The sequence below is a fragment of the Bos indicus x Bos taurus genome, chromosome 14 (genome assembly GCF_003369695.1).
Source record: "Bos indicus x Bos taurus breed Angus x Brahman F1 hybrid chromosome 14, Bos_hybrid_MaternalHap_v2.0, whole genome shotgun sequence".
NCBI lineage: Eukaryota > Metazoa > Chordata > Mammalia > Artiodactyla > Bovidae > Bos > Bos indicus x Bos taurus.
This window is the reverse complement of record NC_040089.1, coordinates 10,697,443-10,711,343: the sequence shown is the minus strand read 5'-3', so window position 1 is coordinate 10,711,343 and position 13,901 is coordinate 10,697,443. Positions and strand designations below refer to the sequence as shown.

At 39.8% G+C, this 13,901-nt stretch overlaps 1 protein-coding gene across 10 annotated transcripts in view; it reads right to left on the bottom strand.

Moving 5' to 3' along the window:
- Window positions 1-241: 241 nt before the first annotated feature.
- Window positions 242-13,901, bottom strand: part of FAM49B (family with sequence similarity 49 member B) — a 148,447-nt gene continuing 134,787 nt past the window's right edge. For 7 of the 10 annotated variants that reach the window (XM_027560834.1, XM_027560835.1, XM_027560842.1 and 4 more), the window contains 5 exons: window positions 12,360-12,476; window positions 11,322-11,401; window positions 9,958-10,084; window positions 8,395-8,465; window positions 473-985 (listed from right to left, as the gene is read on the bottom strand). In XM_027560834.1, the coding sequence (XP_027416635.1) occupies window positions 922-985; window positions 8,395-8,465; window positions 9,958-10,084; window positions 11,322-11,401; window positions 12,360-12,476 (459 nt within the window). In that variant the 3' untranslated portion in view covers window positions 473-921. Of the gene's footprint in view, window positions 986-8,394; window positions 8,466-9,957; window positions 10,085-11,321; window positions 11,402-12,359; window positions 12,477-13,901 lie in introns of all 10 variants that reach the window. The other 3 variants (XM_027560837.1, XM_027560833.1, XM_027560839.1) reach the window with 2 other exon arrangements.

Below are 13,901 nucleotides of genomic sequence, written 5' to 3'. Positions count from 1 at the left end.
GAGAAGCCTGGTAGGCCATGGTCCAAAGGGTCACAGAATCAGAAAAGGACTTGGTGGCTAAACCACCACCACCACTAGTCTTGTTGTACTCAGCAAGATTTTAAAAGCAATTACAGTAATAAAAAAATACCCAGCTCTCCCCTAAAAGGGAAAAAATGTACTGTACACATACATTCCAAAAAATACACATAGGGAAAGCTCTAGAGACCTAGAATCAAAACATCAGTAAACCACACCACACTTAGAAAAATGAAAGCTGATTTTTATTTTATCATCAACAGCCATTCTTTAAACATGAACATGCATACGTAATATTCTACGCACACATCACAGTTTTTTAACGTTAGTTAATAAAGGTTAAACACACAACATACATCCTTACAAAAAAAGTCAAAATGCAAACTTAAAACTTTAAACAAAAGTCTTACTAATTTAAAAAAAGTGTGTGTTGGGTACCATTTGTACAACACAGTTAATTTAAACATTTTTATTTTGGCTGCACATGAAAAAAGCGGCAGTAGAAAATAAAGTCATTGAGGGTTTTTAAATAGCAGAATAGGCAGTTTTGCCATGCAGGAGAAGCAATATTAAATATTAGTTTTCAAAAAAAATCCACATTTAAAAATATTTAGTTCAAGTCACAGAATTTTTCTCAGTAGAGACCCCAATGCAATGCATAATTAGCTGCCTTAGATGGCCTGTTTGAAAGGACAATATCCCTTCAGAGTATAACTTTACTGATTTTGGCACAGAAAAGAAGTCTTAAGATCAAGAACATGATTAAAAAAGAGAGAGAGGAACAGAGGAAAGAAATAAAAAGCAAGAGTAAATGAGATAGTAATTGCAATCACTAAAAACTGTGCATTCTCAGTCACTGCAGAATACTGTCTTCTGTCTACAGCAGGTGCTTTTCCAGAACTGTTATTGCAGCATGGATTTAATCTGCTTGGAGGTAGTCTCATCATTCAAATGTTTTGTTGTGTACCTACGAGGGGAAAAACATCCATTTTAGGGGGTTAAAAACACAAACATAACCTGCATCGGGTTCTGTAATTACGGGAAGAGAAACAACGGGCCAGGAGAGCTTGCCTTGTGCGAGAATGCCTTTCAGTCCAGCTCTAGCCCTGTTCAGCCCCTGCTGGCTGATGCTCCTCCTACCTTCAAACAGAATGCCTGTTTTACTCATTTGGAACTAACTACCTCATTGAAAAGGTTTGGTGAGATTCTACAGTACACAATTATCTATAACTTTCCTCTCAAAGGAAAATAGCTGTCCAATATCAAAGGCTGGCAAATTATACCCATGGATCAAATCCAACCTACCATCTACTTCTGTATGGCCTGTGAGCTAAGCATATTTTTACATTTTTAAATGGTTGAGAGAAAAAGTAAAAAAAAAAAAAAATAGTATTTCATGGTAATGTGGAAATTCCATCAAATTCAAATCTCAGTGCTTATAACATTTTACTGGAACAGAGCCATGCTGACCCACTTAAGTATCGTCTATGGTCACCTTCCTGCTACAAGGGCAGAGGTGAATAGCTGTGACAGATGCCAGAGGGCCTATGAAGCCTAAAATATTTGCTTATTCTCTGGTCCTTTACAAAAACAGTTTGCAAACTCCTGTTCTCCTTTGTATTTAAGACAGTTCACCCTCACATTTTCATCAAGAAAAGGCCAACAGCATCTAAAGAAGTGAAAATAACATAACATATATGTGAAGATGAATGGCATTATTTCACTTTACACATAAACACAAAAGTCCTTTTCTAAGAGCATATGATTTTTCTACTGAAGAAAACTAATACTATTTAAGAATAAACTTAATAAATTAATAAAGAAGGTAATCATCTAGCACTGAACCTGACTCCCAGCTCTAGTTTTGTTTCTCTTTCTCTTATGATCAAAGAAACTTGGTTCCATTTCTCCATTTGTAAAATACAGACATGGCTCATTGCTTTCTCCTCATTGCATAGTGTCAGTCAGAGGGAACTACATCATTACTATAGAAAAGTATTCAAAACAAGCAACTATATATATATATGCAACTATATTATTTAAAACTTGACTCCGAGGAAAAGGATGGAGTGAGCATCTGTAATAAATAAGCTATTCACTTAAAAAAGAAAATAATGCAGCAAAAATGTGTTCTATTTTGTAGAGACCAAAATAACAACACTTGCACAGCACTTTGGGGATTCCAAAATGCTTTCTTAACAGTATCTTCTCTGCTCTGAGTAAAGCATGTTAAGAGCTAGGTTGGTTTAGTTTAAGCAGTGTTTCTCAAAGTACCAACAATATCTACAACACAGAGGGTGCTTATTTATAAAATGAGGTGCCTGCCCCCCCACCCCAGACCTAACGAAGAGACTAGACTCTCTGGAGGTGGTAACCTGGGAATCTGCATTTCCTTTCCATCCAGATGATTCCAGAGCACAATGATTAATCTCAGAGTAAACCTACGGCTTGATAATGCAATATCAAGTATATGGAATTTTAAGAATAAAACCCTGAATCTGAAAATAGACTCCAACATTTATTAGTTGTATCACCTTTAAGTCTCTCAAGAGCTTCAGGTACCTACTGCAGGATGGAGACACCCCCACTGGCCGATACCCACCAGCTACATCACTGAGCTGTGGTTAAGAGGCAATAAAGCCCCAGACATGAAACTGCATGGTAAACGTACCGTGATATAAAACTGTTACTATTATAACCACTACTACATCGCAACAGGTATACTGATTAACCTCACAAAACCTCCCAGGGGGGGAAATAACAACCGGACACAGAATATGTGTTTCACTCTGAGGAAGAACAGCTCAGAAGTTATTCTCTGCAGCGAACTTTTATTTTCTGACTTCTATCATATTATTTAAAAGGAAACCTACAGCTGCCAGGTGGCTCTTGCCTCACCTGGCAGACAGTGAGTCTTCTCCTCCTTTGTCTCAAACACAGCCTGTTTATGGTGGACGTCAACAGCTTTATACTCACTACCATGGCCCTCCTCTGTCCCACACCAAATTACTTATACACTGTGAAAAACAGAAGTGAACTCTGCATTTTACATTACTGTTGGAAGCACAGTCCCTTCAGGGTAAATAAATGTTACACTAAAACTTCCTAGACCTCTATTATTTCTTACTTTAAGGAAAAAAGAGTTCCCGTCACTTGCTGGCTTTGGAAGAGCCTAACCAATCATTTACCGCGGGCAGCTGCCCCTCTTCAGAGGTCAGGGGCAGAAGCCGGGAGGACCCCATGCCCGAGAGGAGGCGGCCAAGAGGAGTTACCCCACGTCCGAGGTCAGGGGCAAGCGGCTGAGAGGGCCAGGCTGCAACGGCGCAGGAACGGCCGAAAGGAGCTACCCCACGTCCAAGGTCAGGGGCGGTGGCCAAGAGGAGCTACCCTGCGTCCGAGGCCAGGGGTGGAGGCCGGGAGGAGCAACCCCACGTCCAAGGACCGACGGCTGCATGGGTGTAGGAGGGCCTAGAGGAGCTATCACACGTTCAAGGTCAGGAGGCGCAGTGGTGAGGAGATACCCCTCGTCCAAGGTAAGAAGCAGCAGCTGCGCTTTGCTGGAGCAGCCGTCAAGAGATACCCCAAGTCCAAGGTAAGAGAAACCCAAGTAAGATGGTAGGTGTTGCAAGAGGACATGGAGGGCAGACACACTGAAACCATACTCACAGAAAACTAGTCAATCTAATCACACTAGGACCACAGCCTTGTCTAACTCAATGAAACTAAGCCATGCCCGTGGGGCCACCCAAGACGGGCTGGTCATGGGGAGAGATCTGACAGAATGTGGTCCACTAGAGAAGGGAATGGCAAACCACTTCAGTATTCTTGCCTTGAGAACCCCATGAACAGTATGAAAAGGCAAAATGATAGGATACTGAAAGAGGAACTCCCCAGGTCAGTAGGTGCCCAATATGCTACTGGAGATCAGTGGAGAAATAACTCCAGAAAGAATGAAGGGATGGAGCCAAAGCAAAAACAATACCCAGCTGTGGATGTGACTGGTAACAAGGTCCGATGCTATAAAGAGCAATACTGCATAGGAACCTGGAATGTCAGGTTCATGAATCAAAGCAAATTGGAAGTGGTCAAACAAGAGATGGCAAGAGTAAACGTCGACATTCTAGGAATCAACAAACTAAAATGGACTGGAATGGGTGAATTTAACTCAGGTGACCATTATATCTACTACTGTGGGCAGGAATCCCTCAAAAGAAATGGAATAGTCACCATGGTCAATAAAAGAGCTCGAAATGCAGTACTTGGATGCAATCTCAGAAAGGACAGAATGATCTCTGTTTGTTTCCAAGGCAAACTATTCAGTATCACAGTAATCCAAGTCTATGCCCCAACCAGTAACACTGAAGAAGCTGAAGTTGAACGGTTCTATGAAGACCTACAAGACCTTTTAGAACTAACACCCAAAAAAGATGTCCTTTTCATTATAGGGGACTGGAATGCAAAAGTAGGAAGTCAAGAAACACCTGGAGTAACAGGCAAATTTGGCCTTGGAATACAGAATGAAGCAGGGCAAAGACTAATAAAGTTTTGCCAAGAAAATGCACTGGTCATAGCAAACACCCTCTTCCAACAACACAAGAGAAGACTCTACACATGGACATCACCAGATGGTCAACACCAAAATCTGACTGATTATATTCTTCTCCAAAGATGGAGAAACTCTATACAGTCAATAAAAACAAGACCAGGAGCTGCCTGTGGCTCAGACCATGAACTTCTTATTGTCAAATTCAGACTGAAACTGAAGAAAGTAGGGAAAACCACTAGACCATTCAGGTATGACCTAAATCAAATCCCTTATGATTATACAGTGGAAGTGAGAAATAGATTTAAGGGACTAGATCTGATAGATAGAGTGCCTGACGAACTATGGACTGAGGTTCGTGACGTTGTACAGGAGACAGGGATCAAGACCATCCCCATGGAAAAGAAATGCAAAAAAGCAAAATGGCTGTCTGGGGAGGCCTTACAAATAGCTGTGAAAAGAAGAGAAGGGAAAAGCAAAGGAGAAAAGGAAAGATATAAGCATCTGAATGCAGAGTTCCAAAGAATAGCAAGAAGAGATAAGAAAGCCGGAAAACAACAGAATGGGAAAGACTAGAGATCTCTTCAAGAAAATTAGAGATACCAAGGGAACATTTCATGCAAAGATGGGCTCGATAAAGGACAGAAATGGTATGAATCTAACAGAAGCAGAAGATATTAAGAAGAGGTGGCAAGAATACACAGAAGAACTGTACAAAAAAGATCTTCAAGACCCAGATAATCACAATGATGTGATCACTTACCTAGAGCCAGACATCCTGGAATGTGAAGTCAAGTGAGCCTTAGAAAGCATCACTACGAACAAAGCTAGTGGAGGTGATGGAATTCCAGTTGAGCTATTCCAAATCCTGAAAGATGATGCTGTGAAAGTGCTGCACTCAATATGCCAGCAAATTTGGAAAACTCAGCAGTGGCCACAGGACTGGAAAAGGTCATTTTCATTCCAATCCCAAAGAAAGGCAATGCCAAAGAATGCTCAAACTACTGCACAACTGCACTCATCTCAAACACTAGTAAAGTAATGCTCAAAATTCTCCAAGCCAGGCTTCAGCAATACGTGAACCACAAACTTCCAGATGTTCAAGCTAGTTTTAGAAAAGGCAGAGGAACCAGAGACCAAATTGCCAACATCCACTGGATCATGGAAAAAGCAAGAAAGTTCCAGAAAAACATCTATTTCTGCTTTATTTACTAAGCCAAAGCCTTTGACTGTGTGGATCACAATAAACTGTGGAAAATCCTGAAAGAGATGGGAATACCAGACCACCTGGTATTTTGACCTGCCTCTTGAGAAATTTGTATGCAGGTCAGGAAGCAACAGTTAGAACTGGACATGGAACAACAGATTGGTTCCAAACAGGAAAAGGAGTACATCAAGGCTGTATATTGTCACCCTGTTTATTTAACTTATATGCAGAGTACATCATGAGAAATGCTGGGCTGGAAGAAGCACAAGCTGGAATCAAGATTGCCAGGAGAAATATCAATAACCTCAGATATGCAGATGATACCACCCTTATGGCAGAAAGTGAAGAGGAACTAAAAAGCCTCTTGATGAAGGTGAAAGAGGAGAATGAAAAAGTTGGCTTAAAACTCAACATTCAGAAAACTAAGATCATGGCATCTGGTCCCATCAGTTGATAGGAAATAGATGGGGAAACAGTGGAAACAGTGTCAGACTTTATTTTTTTGGGCTCCAAAATCACTGCAGATGGTTGACTGCAGCCATGAAATTAAAAGACGCTTACTCCTTGGAAGGAAAGTTATGACGCACCTAGATAGCATATTGAAAAGCACAGACATTACTTTGCCAACAAAGGTTCGTCTAGTCAAGGCTATGGTTTTTCCTGTGGTCATGTATGGATGTGAGAGTTGGACTATGAAGAAGGCTGAGCGCCGAAGAACTGATGCTTCTGAACTGTGGTGTTGGAGAAGACTCTTGAGAGTCCCTTGGACTGCAAGGAGATCCAACCAGTCCATTCTGAAAGAGATCAGCCCTGGGATTTCTTTGGAAGGACTGATGCTAAAGCTGAAACTCCAGTACTCTGGCCACCTCATGTGAAGAGTTGACCCATTGGAAAAGACTCTGATGCTGGGAGGGATTTGGGGCAGGAAGAAAAGGGGACGACAGAGGATGAGATGGCTAGATGGCATCACCCACTCGATGGACGTGAGTCTGAGTGAACTCCGGGAGTTGATGATGGACAGGGAGGCTTGGTGTGCTGTGATTCATGGGGTCGCAAAGAGTCAGACATGACTGAGCGACTGAACTGAACTGAACCAATCAGAAAGGAAAGGGCTTGGGAGAGAGCTCAGGCTGACTGCGACATGGGGAATACTCGGAAAGGGATCAAGCTGGAAGAATCACAATACCATAAATATTGATACAATCAGTGGAGAATGGAGAAGTCTCCAGAGTAAAAAATTCAAAGAACTTAAGGTTTCTGATAGGCTTATGGTTGAAACAGTTTGACATAAGGGGTTTTTTTTTTGTTATATTATGTTCCTTAATCATTCAGGTTTTCACTTAGAATACATCTTCTTTTTATTTATTTTTTAGTTGAAGGATAATTGCTTTACAATGTTGTGCTGGTTTCTTCCAAACAACAATGAGAATCAGTTAACTATACATATACATATATATATATATATATCTCCCCTCCCTTTTGAGCCTTCTTCCCACCCCCACCCCCAGAACAGACTATCTTTATTTAGACAGTCACTGCTTATAGAATATTTTTCATCATCTTAATAACATAATTTCATGGTTCCACTCTGCTGAAATGACACAGCCTAGATTCTGCTTAATGATGCACACCAGACGTGACTAAGTGTCTGTTTCGCTCACAAAACATGTGAGGAAGTAATACTATATTGGAAATCAGTTTATCCTATTACGTGAATTACAATGCACTACAATGGCCTATGACTTCAAAAAGTCACTGAATAAACATCTGCACTCACACAGTTTTTGTGTTCAAACACAAAACAATCAAGTAACAAGCAAATCATCTTCTACAGTAGGGAAATGATAACTATCACTTAAATCTCTGTAGTCAAGACTCTATAATGGGTTGAAATTTTCATTTAAAAATAGTCCAGGATTGAAGGAGCTTTAGTAACTAAAGTAAGTAAACAACTTGTTTAGTAACTAAACAACTATGTATAAACCAAGAAGACAGACATCAAATAATGACTAGACTGCTTTATTTTCATTATAAAAACTGCACAAAAGTAATGAAGATCTGTAGTATGAACACAGAAATATAATTATACTATACTAAGGGAAAGTTCAGCTATAAAACAGTTTGTATAATATTACTTTGTAAAAGGTAACTTTTATATAAAGCTATGACTATATACAAGTATTTTAAAAAGAAACTCTGGAAGAATATGCATCAAAATGTTTAAAACAAAAAAACAAAAAAAACTTCAAGGGTATATACCAAAATATTAATAGTGGTTTATTTCGAAATAGTGCGGCTTCTATGTTTTCTTCTTAAAATTTTCCTGTTTTCTGAGTTTTATACAATTGCTTTTTATTAAAAAAAAAAACAAAAAAGCAGCCCTTCCTTTGAGGTGGGCAGAAAAGTGAAAGCCACACTCCACAGCAAAGAAATGAAGCTGCTATTTTCAGTGGGACACATACACACACATTCCTCATTATAAAAAAATACTGTGACCAATATTTGAAAGCAAGACTACCAATAAGGAAAACGAGATCTTCCCATTTCTAACATTTATGTTATTCACACACTGGAACAACGTCTTAACATGTTCACCCTGTCCACGTGTACCTGTGCACACACCCACCTGAGAGCATTGAGAAGACCTTCTACACTGTTAGGAGGTTGGTCCTTAAGAACCTTGATACAGCCTTTCATCTAAGTAGAAAACGAAACAGAAAAGGGGAAACATTTAGTTTTCATCTAACATTCATTCTCAAAACAGTTAATACTTAAACCAGCTCCACACCTATGGCACTCATGAGAAATTACACACTAGAAATGTCAAAACAATTATTCTTAGAATAGGGGGAAAGAATCTACCCAAGTGTCATTTTCAGTTTGTCAATCAAAACTTTTTGGAAACCAAATCAGATGAACAGAACATACCAAACACATAATGAGAAAACTAAGGGTTTACTAAAGTAGGACTTTCTGGAAAAGGTGTTGAGTAGCCTTTTAAAGGATGGAATGGACACCCTAGTAAGAAAAAGAGGCATCCTCCAGGTAGATGAACCCAATAAAAAAAGTAAGAAAGCTCATCACATGCAGAGGGCTAAGGTGAATCGCACAGGGCAGTTCACAGAGGGCCTCAAAAGCCAGGAGGACTCATGAGGAACTGATGGGGATAGCAGCAGAGACTTGTCACAGGCTTCACAGAAAGCGAACAACTCGATGAAAATGACCCACAAGGAAGATGAGCCTGGTTCCTGTGAGAAAGCATAGCATGGCAGAAACACCACAGGCTTTGAAAGCCATGGAGACGTGGGTTCAAAATCCAGGTACCGTTCACTGCTGCTGCTGCTGCTAAGTCACTTCAGTCGTGTCCGACTCTGTGTGACCCCATACCGTTCACTGGCAATTACATTAAGAAATTTCCCTAAACTTTCTTTCTCTATTAATACAGGGGAAATAACACCTACATCCTAAGAGTATTTTCAAAGTTAAATGAGAGAGCAAATGTTGAAATTCCTGGGACACAATAATGACTCAAAAAATGTTGATTTCTTTTTACATAGGATAGATGAAGACAAGAAGACTGATTAATCATCAGTTCTCTATACATGAAATGCCAAGAGTCTGTCAAAGGGTAACTGAAAGACAATTCTCAGTAAACACTGGTTAAAATTCTCATGAACCAGATGTGAGAGTGAGGGGAGAAATTACGAAGTAGAGAAACTGAGGCTACAACCACAAATTACGATGACTGGGAGGAGGAGGGACAGTATATAGTCTTCAGCTTTCTTCACTGGGGCACCTCTATTGGCTTTTAATATATACTTGAAAGTAAATCTTTTGTTTAAAAATGGCATTCAGTCAAAGGAAGAAAGGATACAATAAAAAGATTTTTTTGTTTCATTATTTATTTACATATATTGCCAAATATGTGGAAGTACCACGTTATGAATGAGGCTTCCCCACAAGGAGATACTCTAAAACAGTGCAGTTACCTTCAGTCATTCTATTCCACCTGTATGTGGGCTATAAGAAATACCATGAGAGAAGAGAAAACCAAAATACACCATTATCACAAACTATAAAACTAAATTTTGAGACAGAGTGTAGCCGGCCAGCTCTTTAAATAAAAGTCTATGGTTTCCACTTATGTTTGAAATTACTGGGAATTACATAAAAAACAAATACAACTTACATCAATTTTTGAAGTTTTGGCAAATGCTCCCACTGGATGCACGTGGTCATAGAGTATTATGACGCCCACCATTACCCTCAAGCAGAATGACACCGTCTCTTCATTTGTAAATCTGCTTCTGTATTCCCTGGAGGGTAGGAAACACAAAGGTGGGTGAGGCCCATCACAGACTCAAGAGCTGGCTGATGCTCAGTTACATCCTGTTGATGTATAAAAGGGACGCTGAGACTACACCCTCACCTTCTCTGCAACGAGATTCCCAGAGAAATAAGGGGGCGGAACAGTTATCACTTATACATCCTGGTCTCATATGCATGTTGGTATCTTGCCCCTTCTGCTCAGCAGAGATCAGACAATTTTAGAGAGATTAAAAATAGCCCCAAAGTAAAAGTTTGGGGATGGGTGCTTTGAAAGGCTGTCATCTCAATGTGATGAGAAAAGCCACTAGCTTAATAGAGAAAGTATTGGCATTTACAGACGTTAACTTCATCTATACATATTACTGTATTGCAGGCTTTTAATATTCTAAAATTCAATCATAGTCTTCTCTCAAATGGGAAAAAGGAAACAGCACTTTTTGTCTACGAGGAGGGCAGTATGGCATAGCAGAAAGAGTCCAGACCACAGTGGAGACACCCAAGCACGTGTGTGAGGTCAATCACCGTGCACAAGCCTCTTCACTCCCCAGGACCCTGCTCCCCTAGATGAGGATGACGACGCTATGAGGATAAGCAGTTGCTCTCTTACTTCAAAAGATTTTCCAATAAGGTGAGTATATAATATTGTTTTGGAAAATAAAAAGCTCCACAAAACTAAAGTTATATAATAAAATCATACTATTTAGAAACATAGGAAGAATTCTTTCTGCCTGCTGACAGGAAAATCCAGACAGAAAACACTGTGGTATATGTTACAAATGGTTTGAAAGAGAGGAGAAACCCAGAAGAGAATTTAGGTTAGTGTTGGGGACAACAAAGAAGACTGAGGACTAATAACTGATGTTGAGAGGAAGGGATATGTGTTTAAGAATATTTCTAGCCCTCTAGCAAAAAGGCAAAGTGCTCTTTGAAAAGGAAAGAGAATATCTGAAAGGCATAACCAGACGAGCTTTCAAGTTCTTCCCCTATCCTCTCAAAAGCACACAAAACCCCTATTCTGAAGCATCCAACTGGTCTGATGAACCTGAAAGCCAAATGTACTTTGTACATTTAACCAGAACCTACATTAAGCTGTGTAATTATTTTAATTTTGTTTATTACATACTTGGGATATATTTAATTCCACCTTCCAAATATAACATATTCATATCTTTGTCAATCATTTCAACAGGACTGTTAAAGTGAAAAAGATCAGCAAATACTCACGGTGTTTCAAGCATGACTCTGCACACACTAGCCATGGTGCTTAGACAATCTGTGGTATTTTCTATTGGTAAATTTTTATTCTGTAAAAGTGTACAGAGAACAAAAGAGTGATGAACAGCTATTACTTAAGAAAAATTTAAAACCTAGCATAACATGAAAAATTATCAACTTTAAAATCTGATTCCTCCTCTAAATTTTGTTTTAAAAAATGCACTAGAAAAAAAAATGCACTGGATTCTAGGTACTGTTCTAAGCTCTGAGGACACAGCTAGGAGCAAGACAGCTGAGATCCTCCCATCTCTCAAGAAGCCCTTATATTTGAGAGCTGGGCGGGAACAGCCATGACATGCAGATGAGGCCCCAAGAGACACGCGACACGTGGATTTGATCCTAAGGGCCCTAAGAAGTCGATTGGAGACCTTTCCCCCCTCCAAAAGCTATTTATTTTTAATTGAAGGAAAACTGTTTCACAATATTGTTGGCCTCTGCCATAGGTATACATGTGCCCCCTCCCTCTTTAACTTCCCAAACTGGAAACCTTTTACGCAGAGAAGAAGGGAACGTGGTTTGGGTCTTAAGAAGACTACTTGGCTACACTCAGGAGACAGGCCCAGTGGGTCAGAGCATGGATGCAGAAATCCAGGTAGGAAGAGGTGGGGTGCTCCAGAGAGGTAGCTCGAGGTAGTAAAGGGTCAAGTCTCAGACTCAGGGTACACTTTAATAAGAAGACTGCCTTGTCTGATGGAGTGGATGTAGGGGTGAGATAAAGAAAGGAACTGGCAATGAAAACTCTTAAGTTATCTGCTTGTACAGTGTCAAGACCTCACTGTGGTCAGCAGACCACGGGGGTGTCGACTATCCATCCTAAGGGTGACTGCCGATAGGCGGCAGGTGTGTACACGTGGGTCTCAGGGGAGAGGACCAGACTCAGTGCATCTATCAAGCTTAGAGGGTCTGCAGTGGACTCACCGAGCCCATCCTATCTGGACACAGGCTGAAGAGGAATGCACAAAGCGTAACTTCCTAGGCAATGCCTACCTCTGATACAAACTTCGTTGTAGCATCACTTAAGGTTTTCAGCATTGGGGTTGCCTCAGCATAAAACAAAGACATTCGATTTGCCAATTCATTATTTACTTCATTTTCTCCTTCTGCCTGTGTGGAAAATAAGGACACTTAATATCAGCTCCTAAGTTATTAAAATAATATTATAAACGGACCTAGGCAAGGTGCCTAGCTAGTGCTTGCTAATCTATTAATAATAAATATGCTTACATTCTAGACCCTCAAATGTACACACTTACATTACCTTTAACAAGAAAAAGATTAAAATATAAAGAAATTTTTTTTCAAGATTAACTTCTTTAAAAATATTTTAAATGATATTAAGCCATTAAATGAAACTTGAATGGGCTGCCTGCTGTATACAAGAGACCATCTAAATGCCACAGAGGACAGAAAGATGACTATGACATCACACCCTATTAGGAGCAAGCAAGTATCCACATAGCTTATCTTAGCAACATGCTAAGAGATGAGGAATAAAGTGGGGGATGAGTAGAGGACTAAGACTGGGAGGAACTAAAACGGATGCATGGAAGGTCTAGGCTTTGGCACATGATGAGCAGGTACACAGGGCATTTCAACCAGTCAGGGGGCAGAGCATGCTTTCAAATGACTTGGCAAAGTGTAAATTCAAATAGGTCAGTGTAATAAGGGACAGCAATCAGTGAAAGGACACTGGAAGGGAAAGCTGGGGTCAGACTAAATCTTAGCTTCAGGTCATATTTTTCTTCTGTAGGTAATGGGAAGCCACTTAGCGTTAGAAGAAAGGAGTAACAATTAAGCCAATCTTCAAAATAAAGTTAACTATTGATGGCAGACTGTACCAAAAAGAAAGAGATAGATTATTTGCCAGAAAATAAGTTCTGCAGCTACAGAACAGTTGCCAAAAACAGTGGGAATTAGGCTCTCAACTGGGACAGCAGTACTAAGAGATGGGAAGGGGGGCAGTGAAGAATCTGAGAAAAATGGCACTTGACAGCGACTGAACTGACCTATAATTATTGAGAGCAAAAGGCTCTGCAAAGATGATTTCAGGGCCTTTGGTCTTGAATGATGGCAGGAGGGCCCTAACAGAAAAGTGGGTCATTTTATTTACTTTATTTTACATAGTGAGTATGAGAAAGACAGACAGTAAGGTCAGCCTCACAGAATAAACTGGCTTATGCAAAACCAAACAAATACATGTAACAGATGATTCATTAAAAGAAATCTTTCTTTTGATCCAGGCCTGTCTTAAGAGCAAGGACTTCATAAAATATTTACTCAATGGTCTCCTTTGGTTTTCTTTTTAAACTGGAAGACAATTGCTTTACAGTATTGTGGTGGTCTCTGATGATCCTTTCAGGTTTTTTTTTAACCTTTTATGCCACTTAACACTCCTCACAAACTTACATAGTATTTCTTCATTAAACTATCTACTTGAGGCCAGGGATGATCCTAGAAATTTTCTCTGCTTTTCATACAAATTAGCACAGTATTGGTCCACAAAATATCTAGAGAAAAAGATAGTATTTT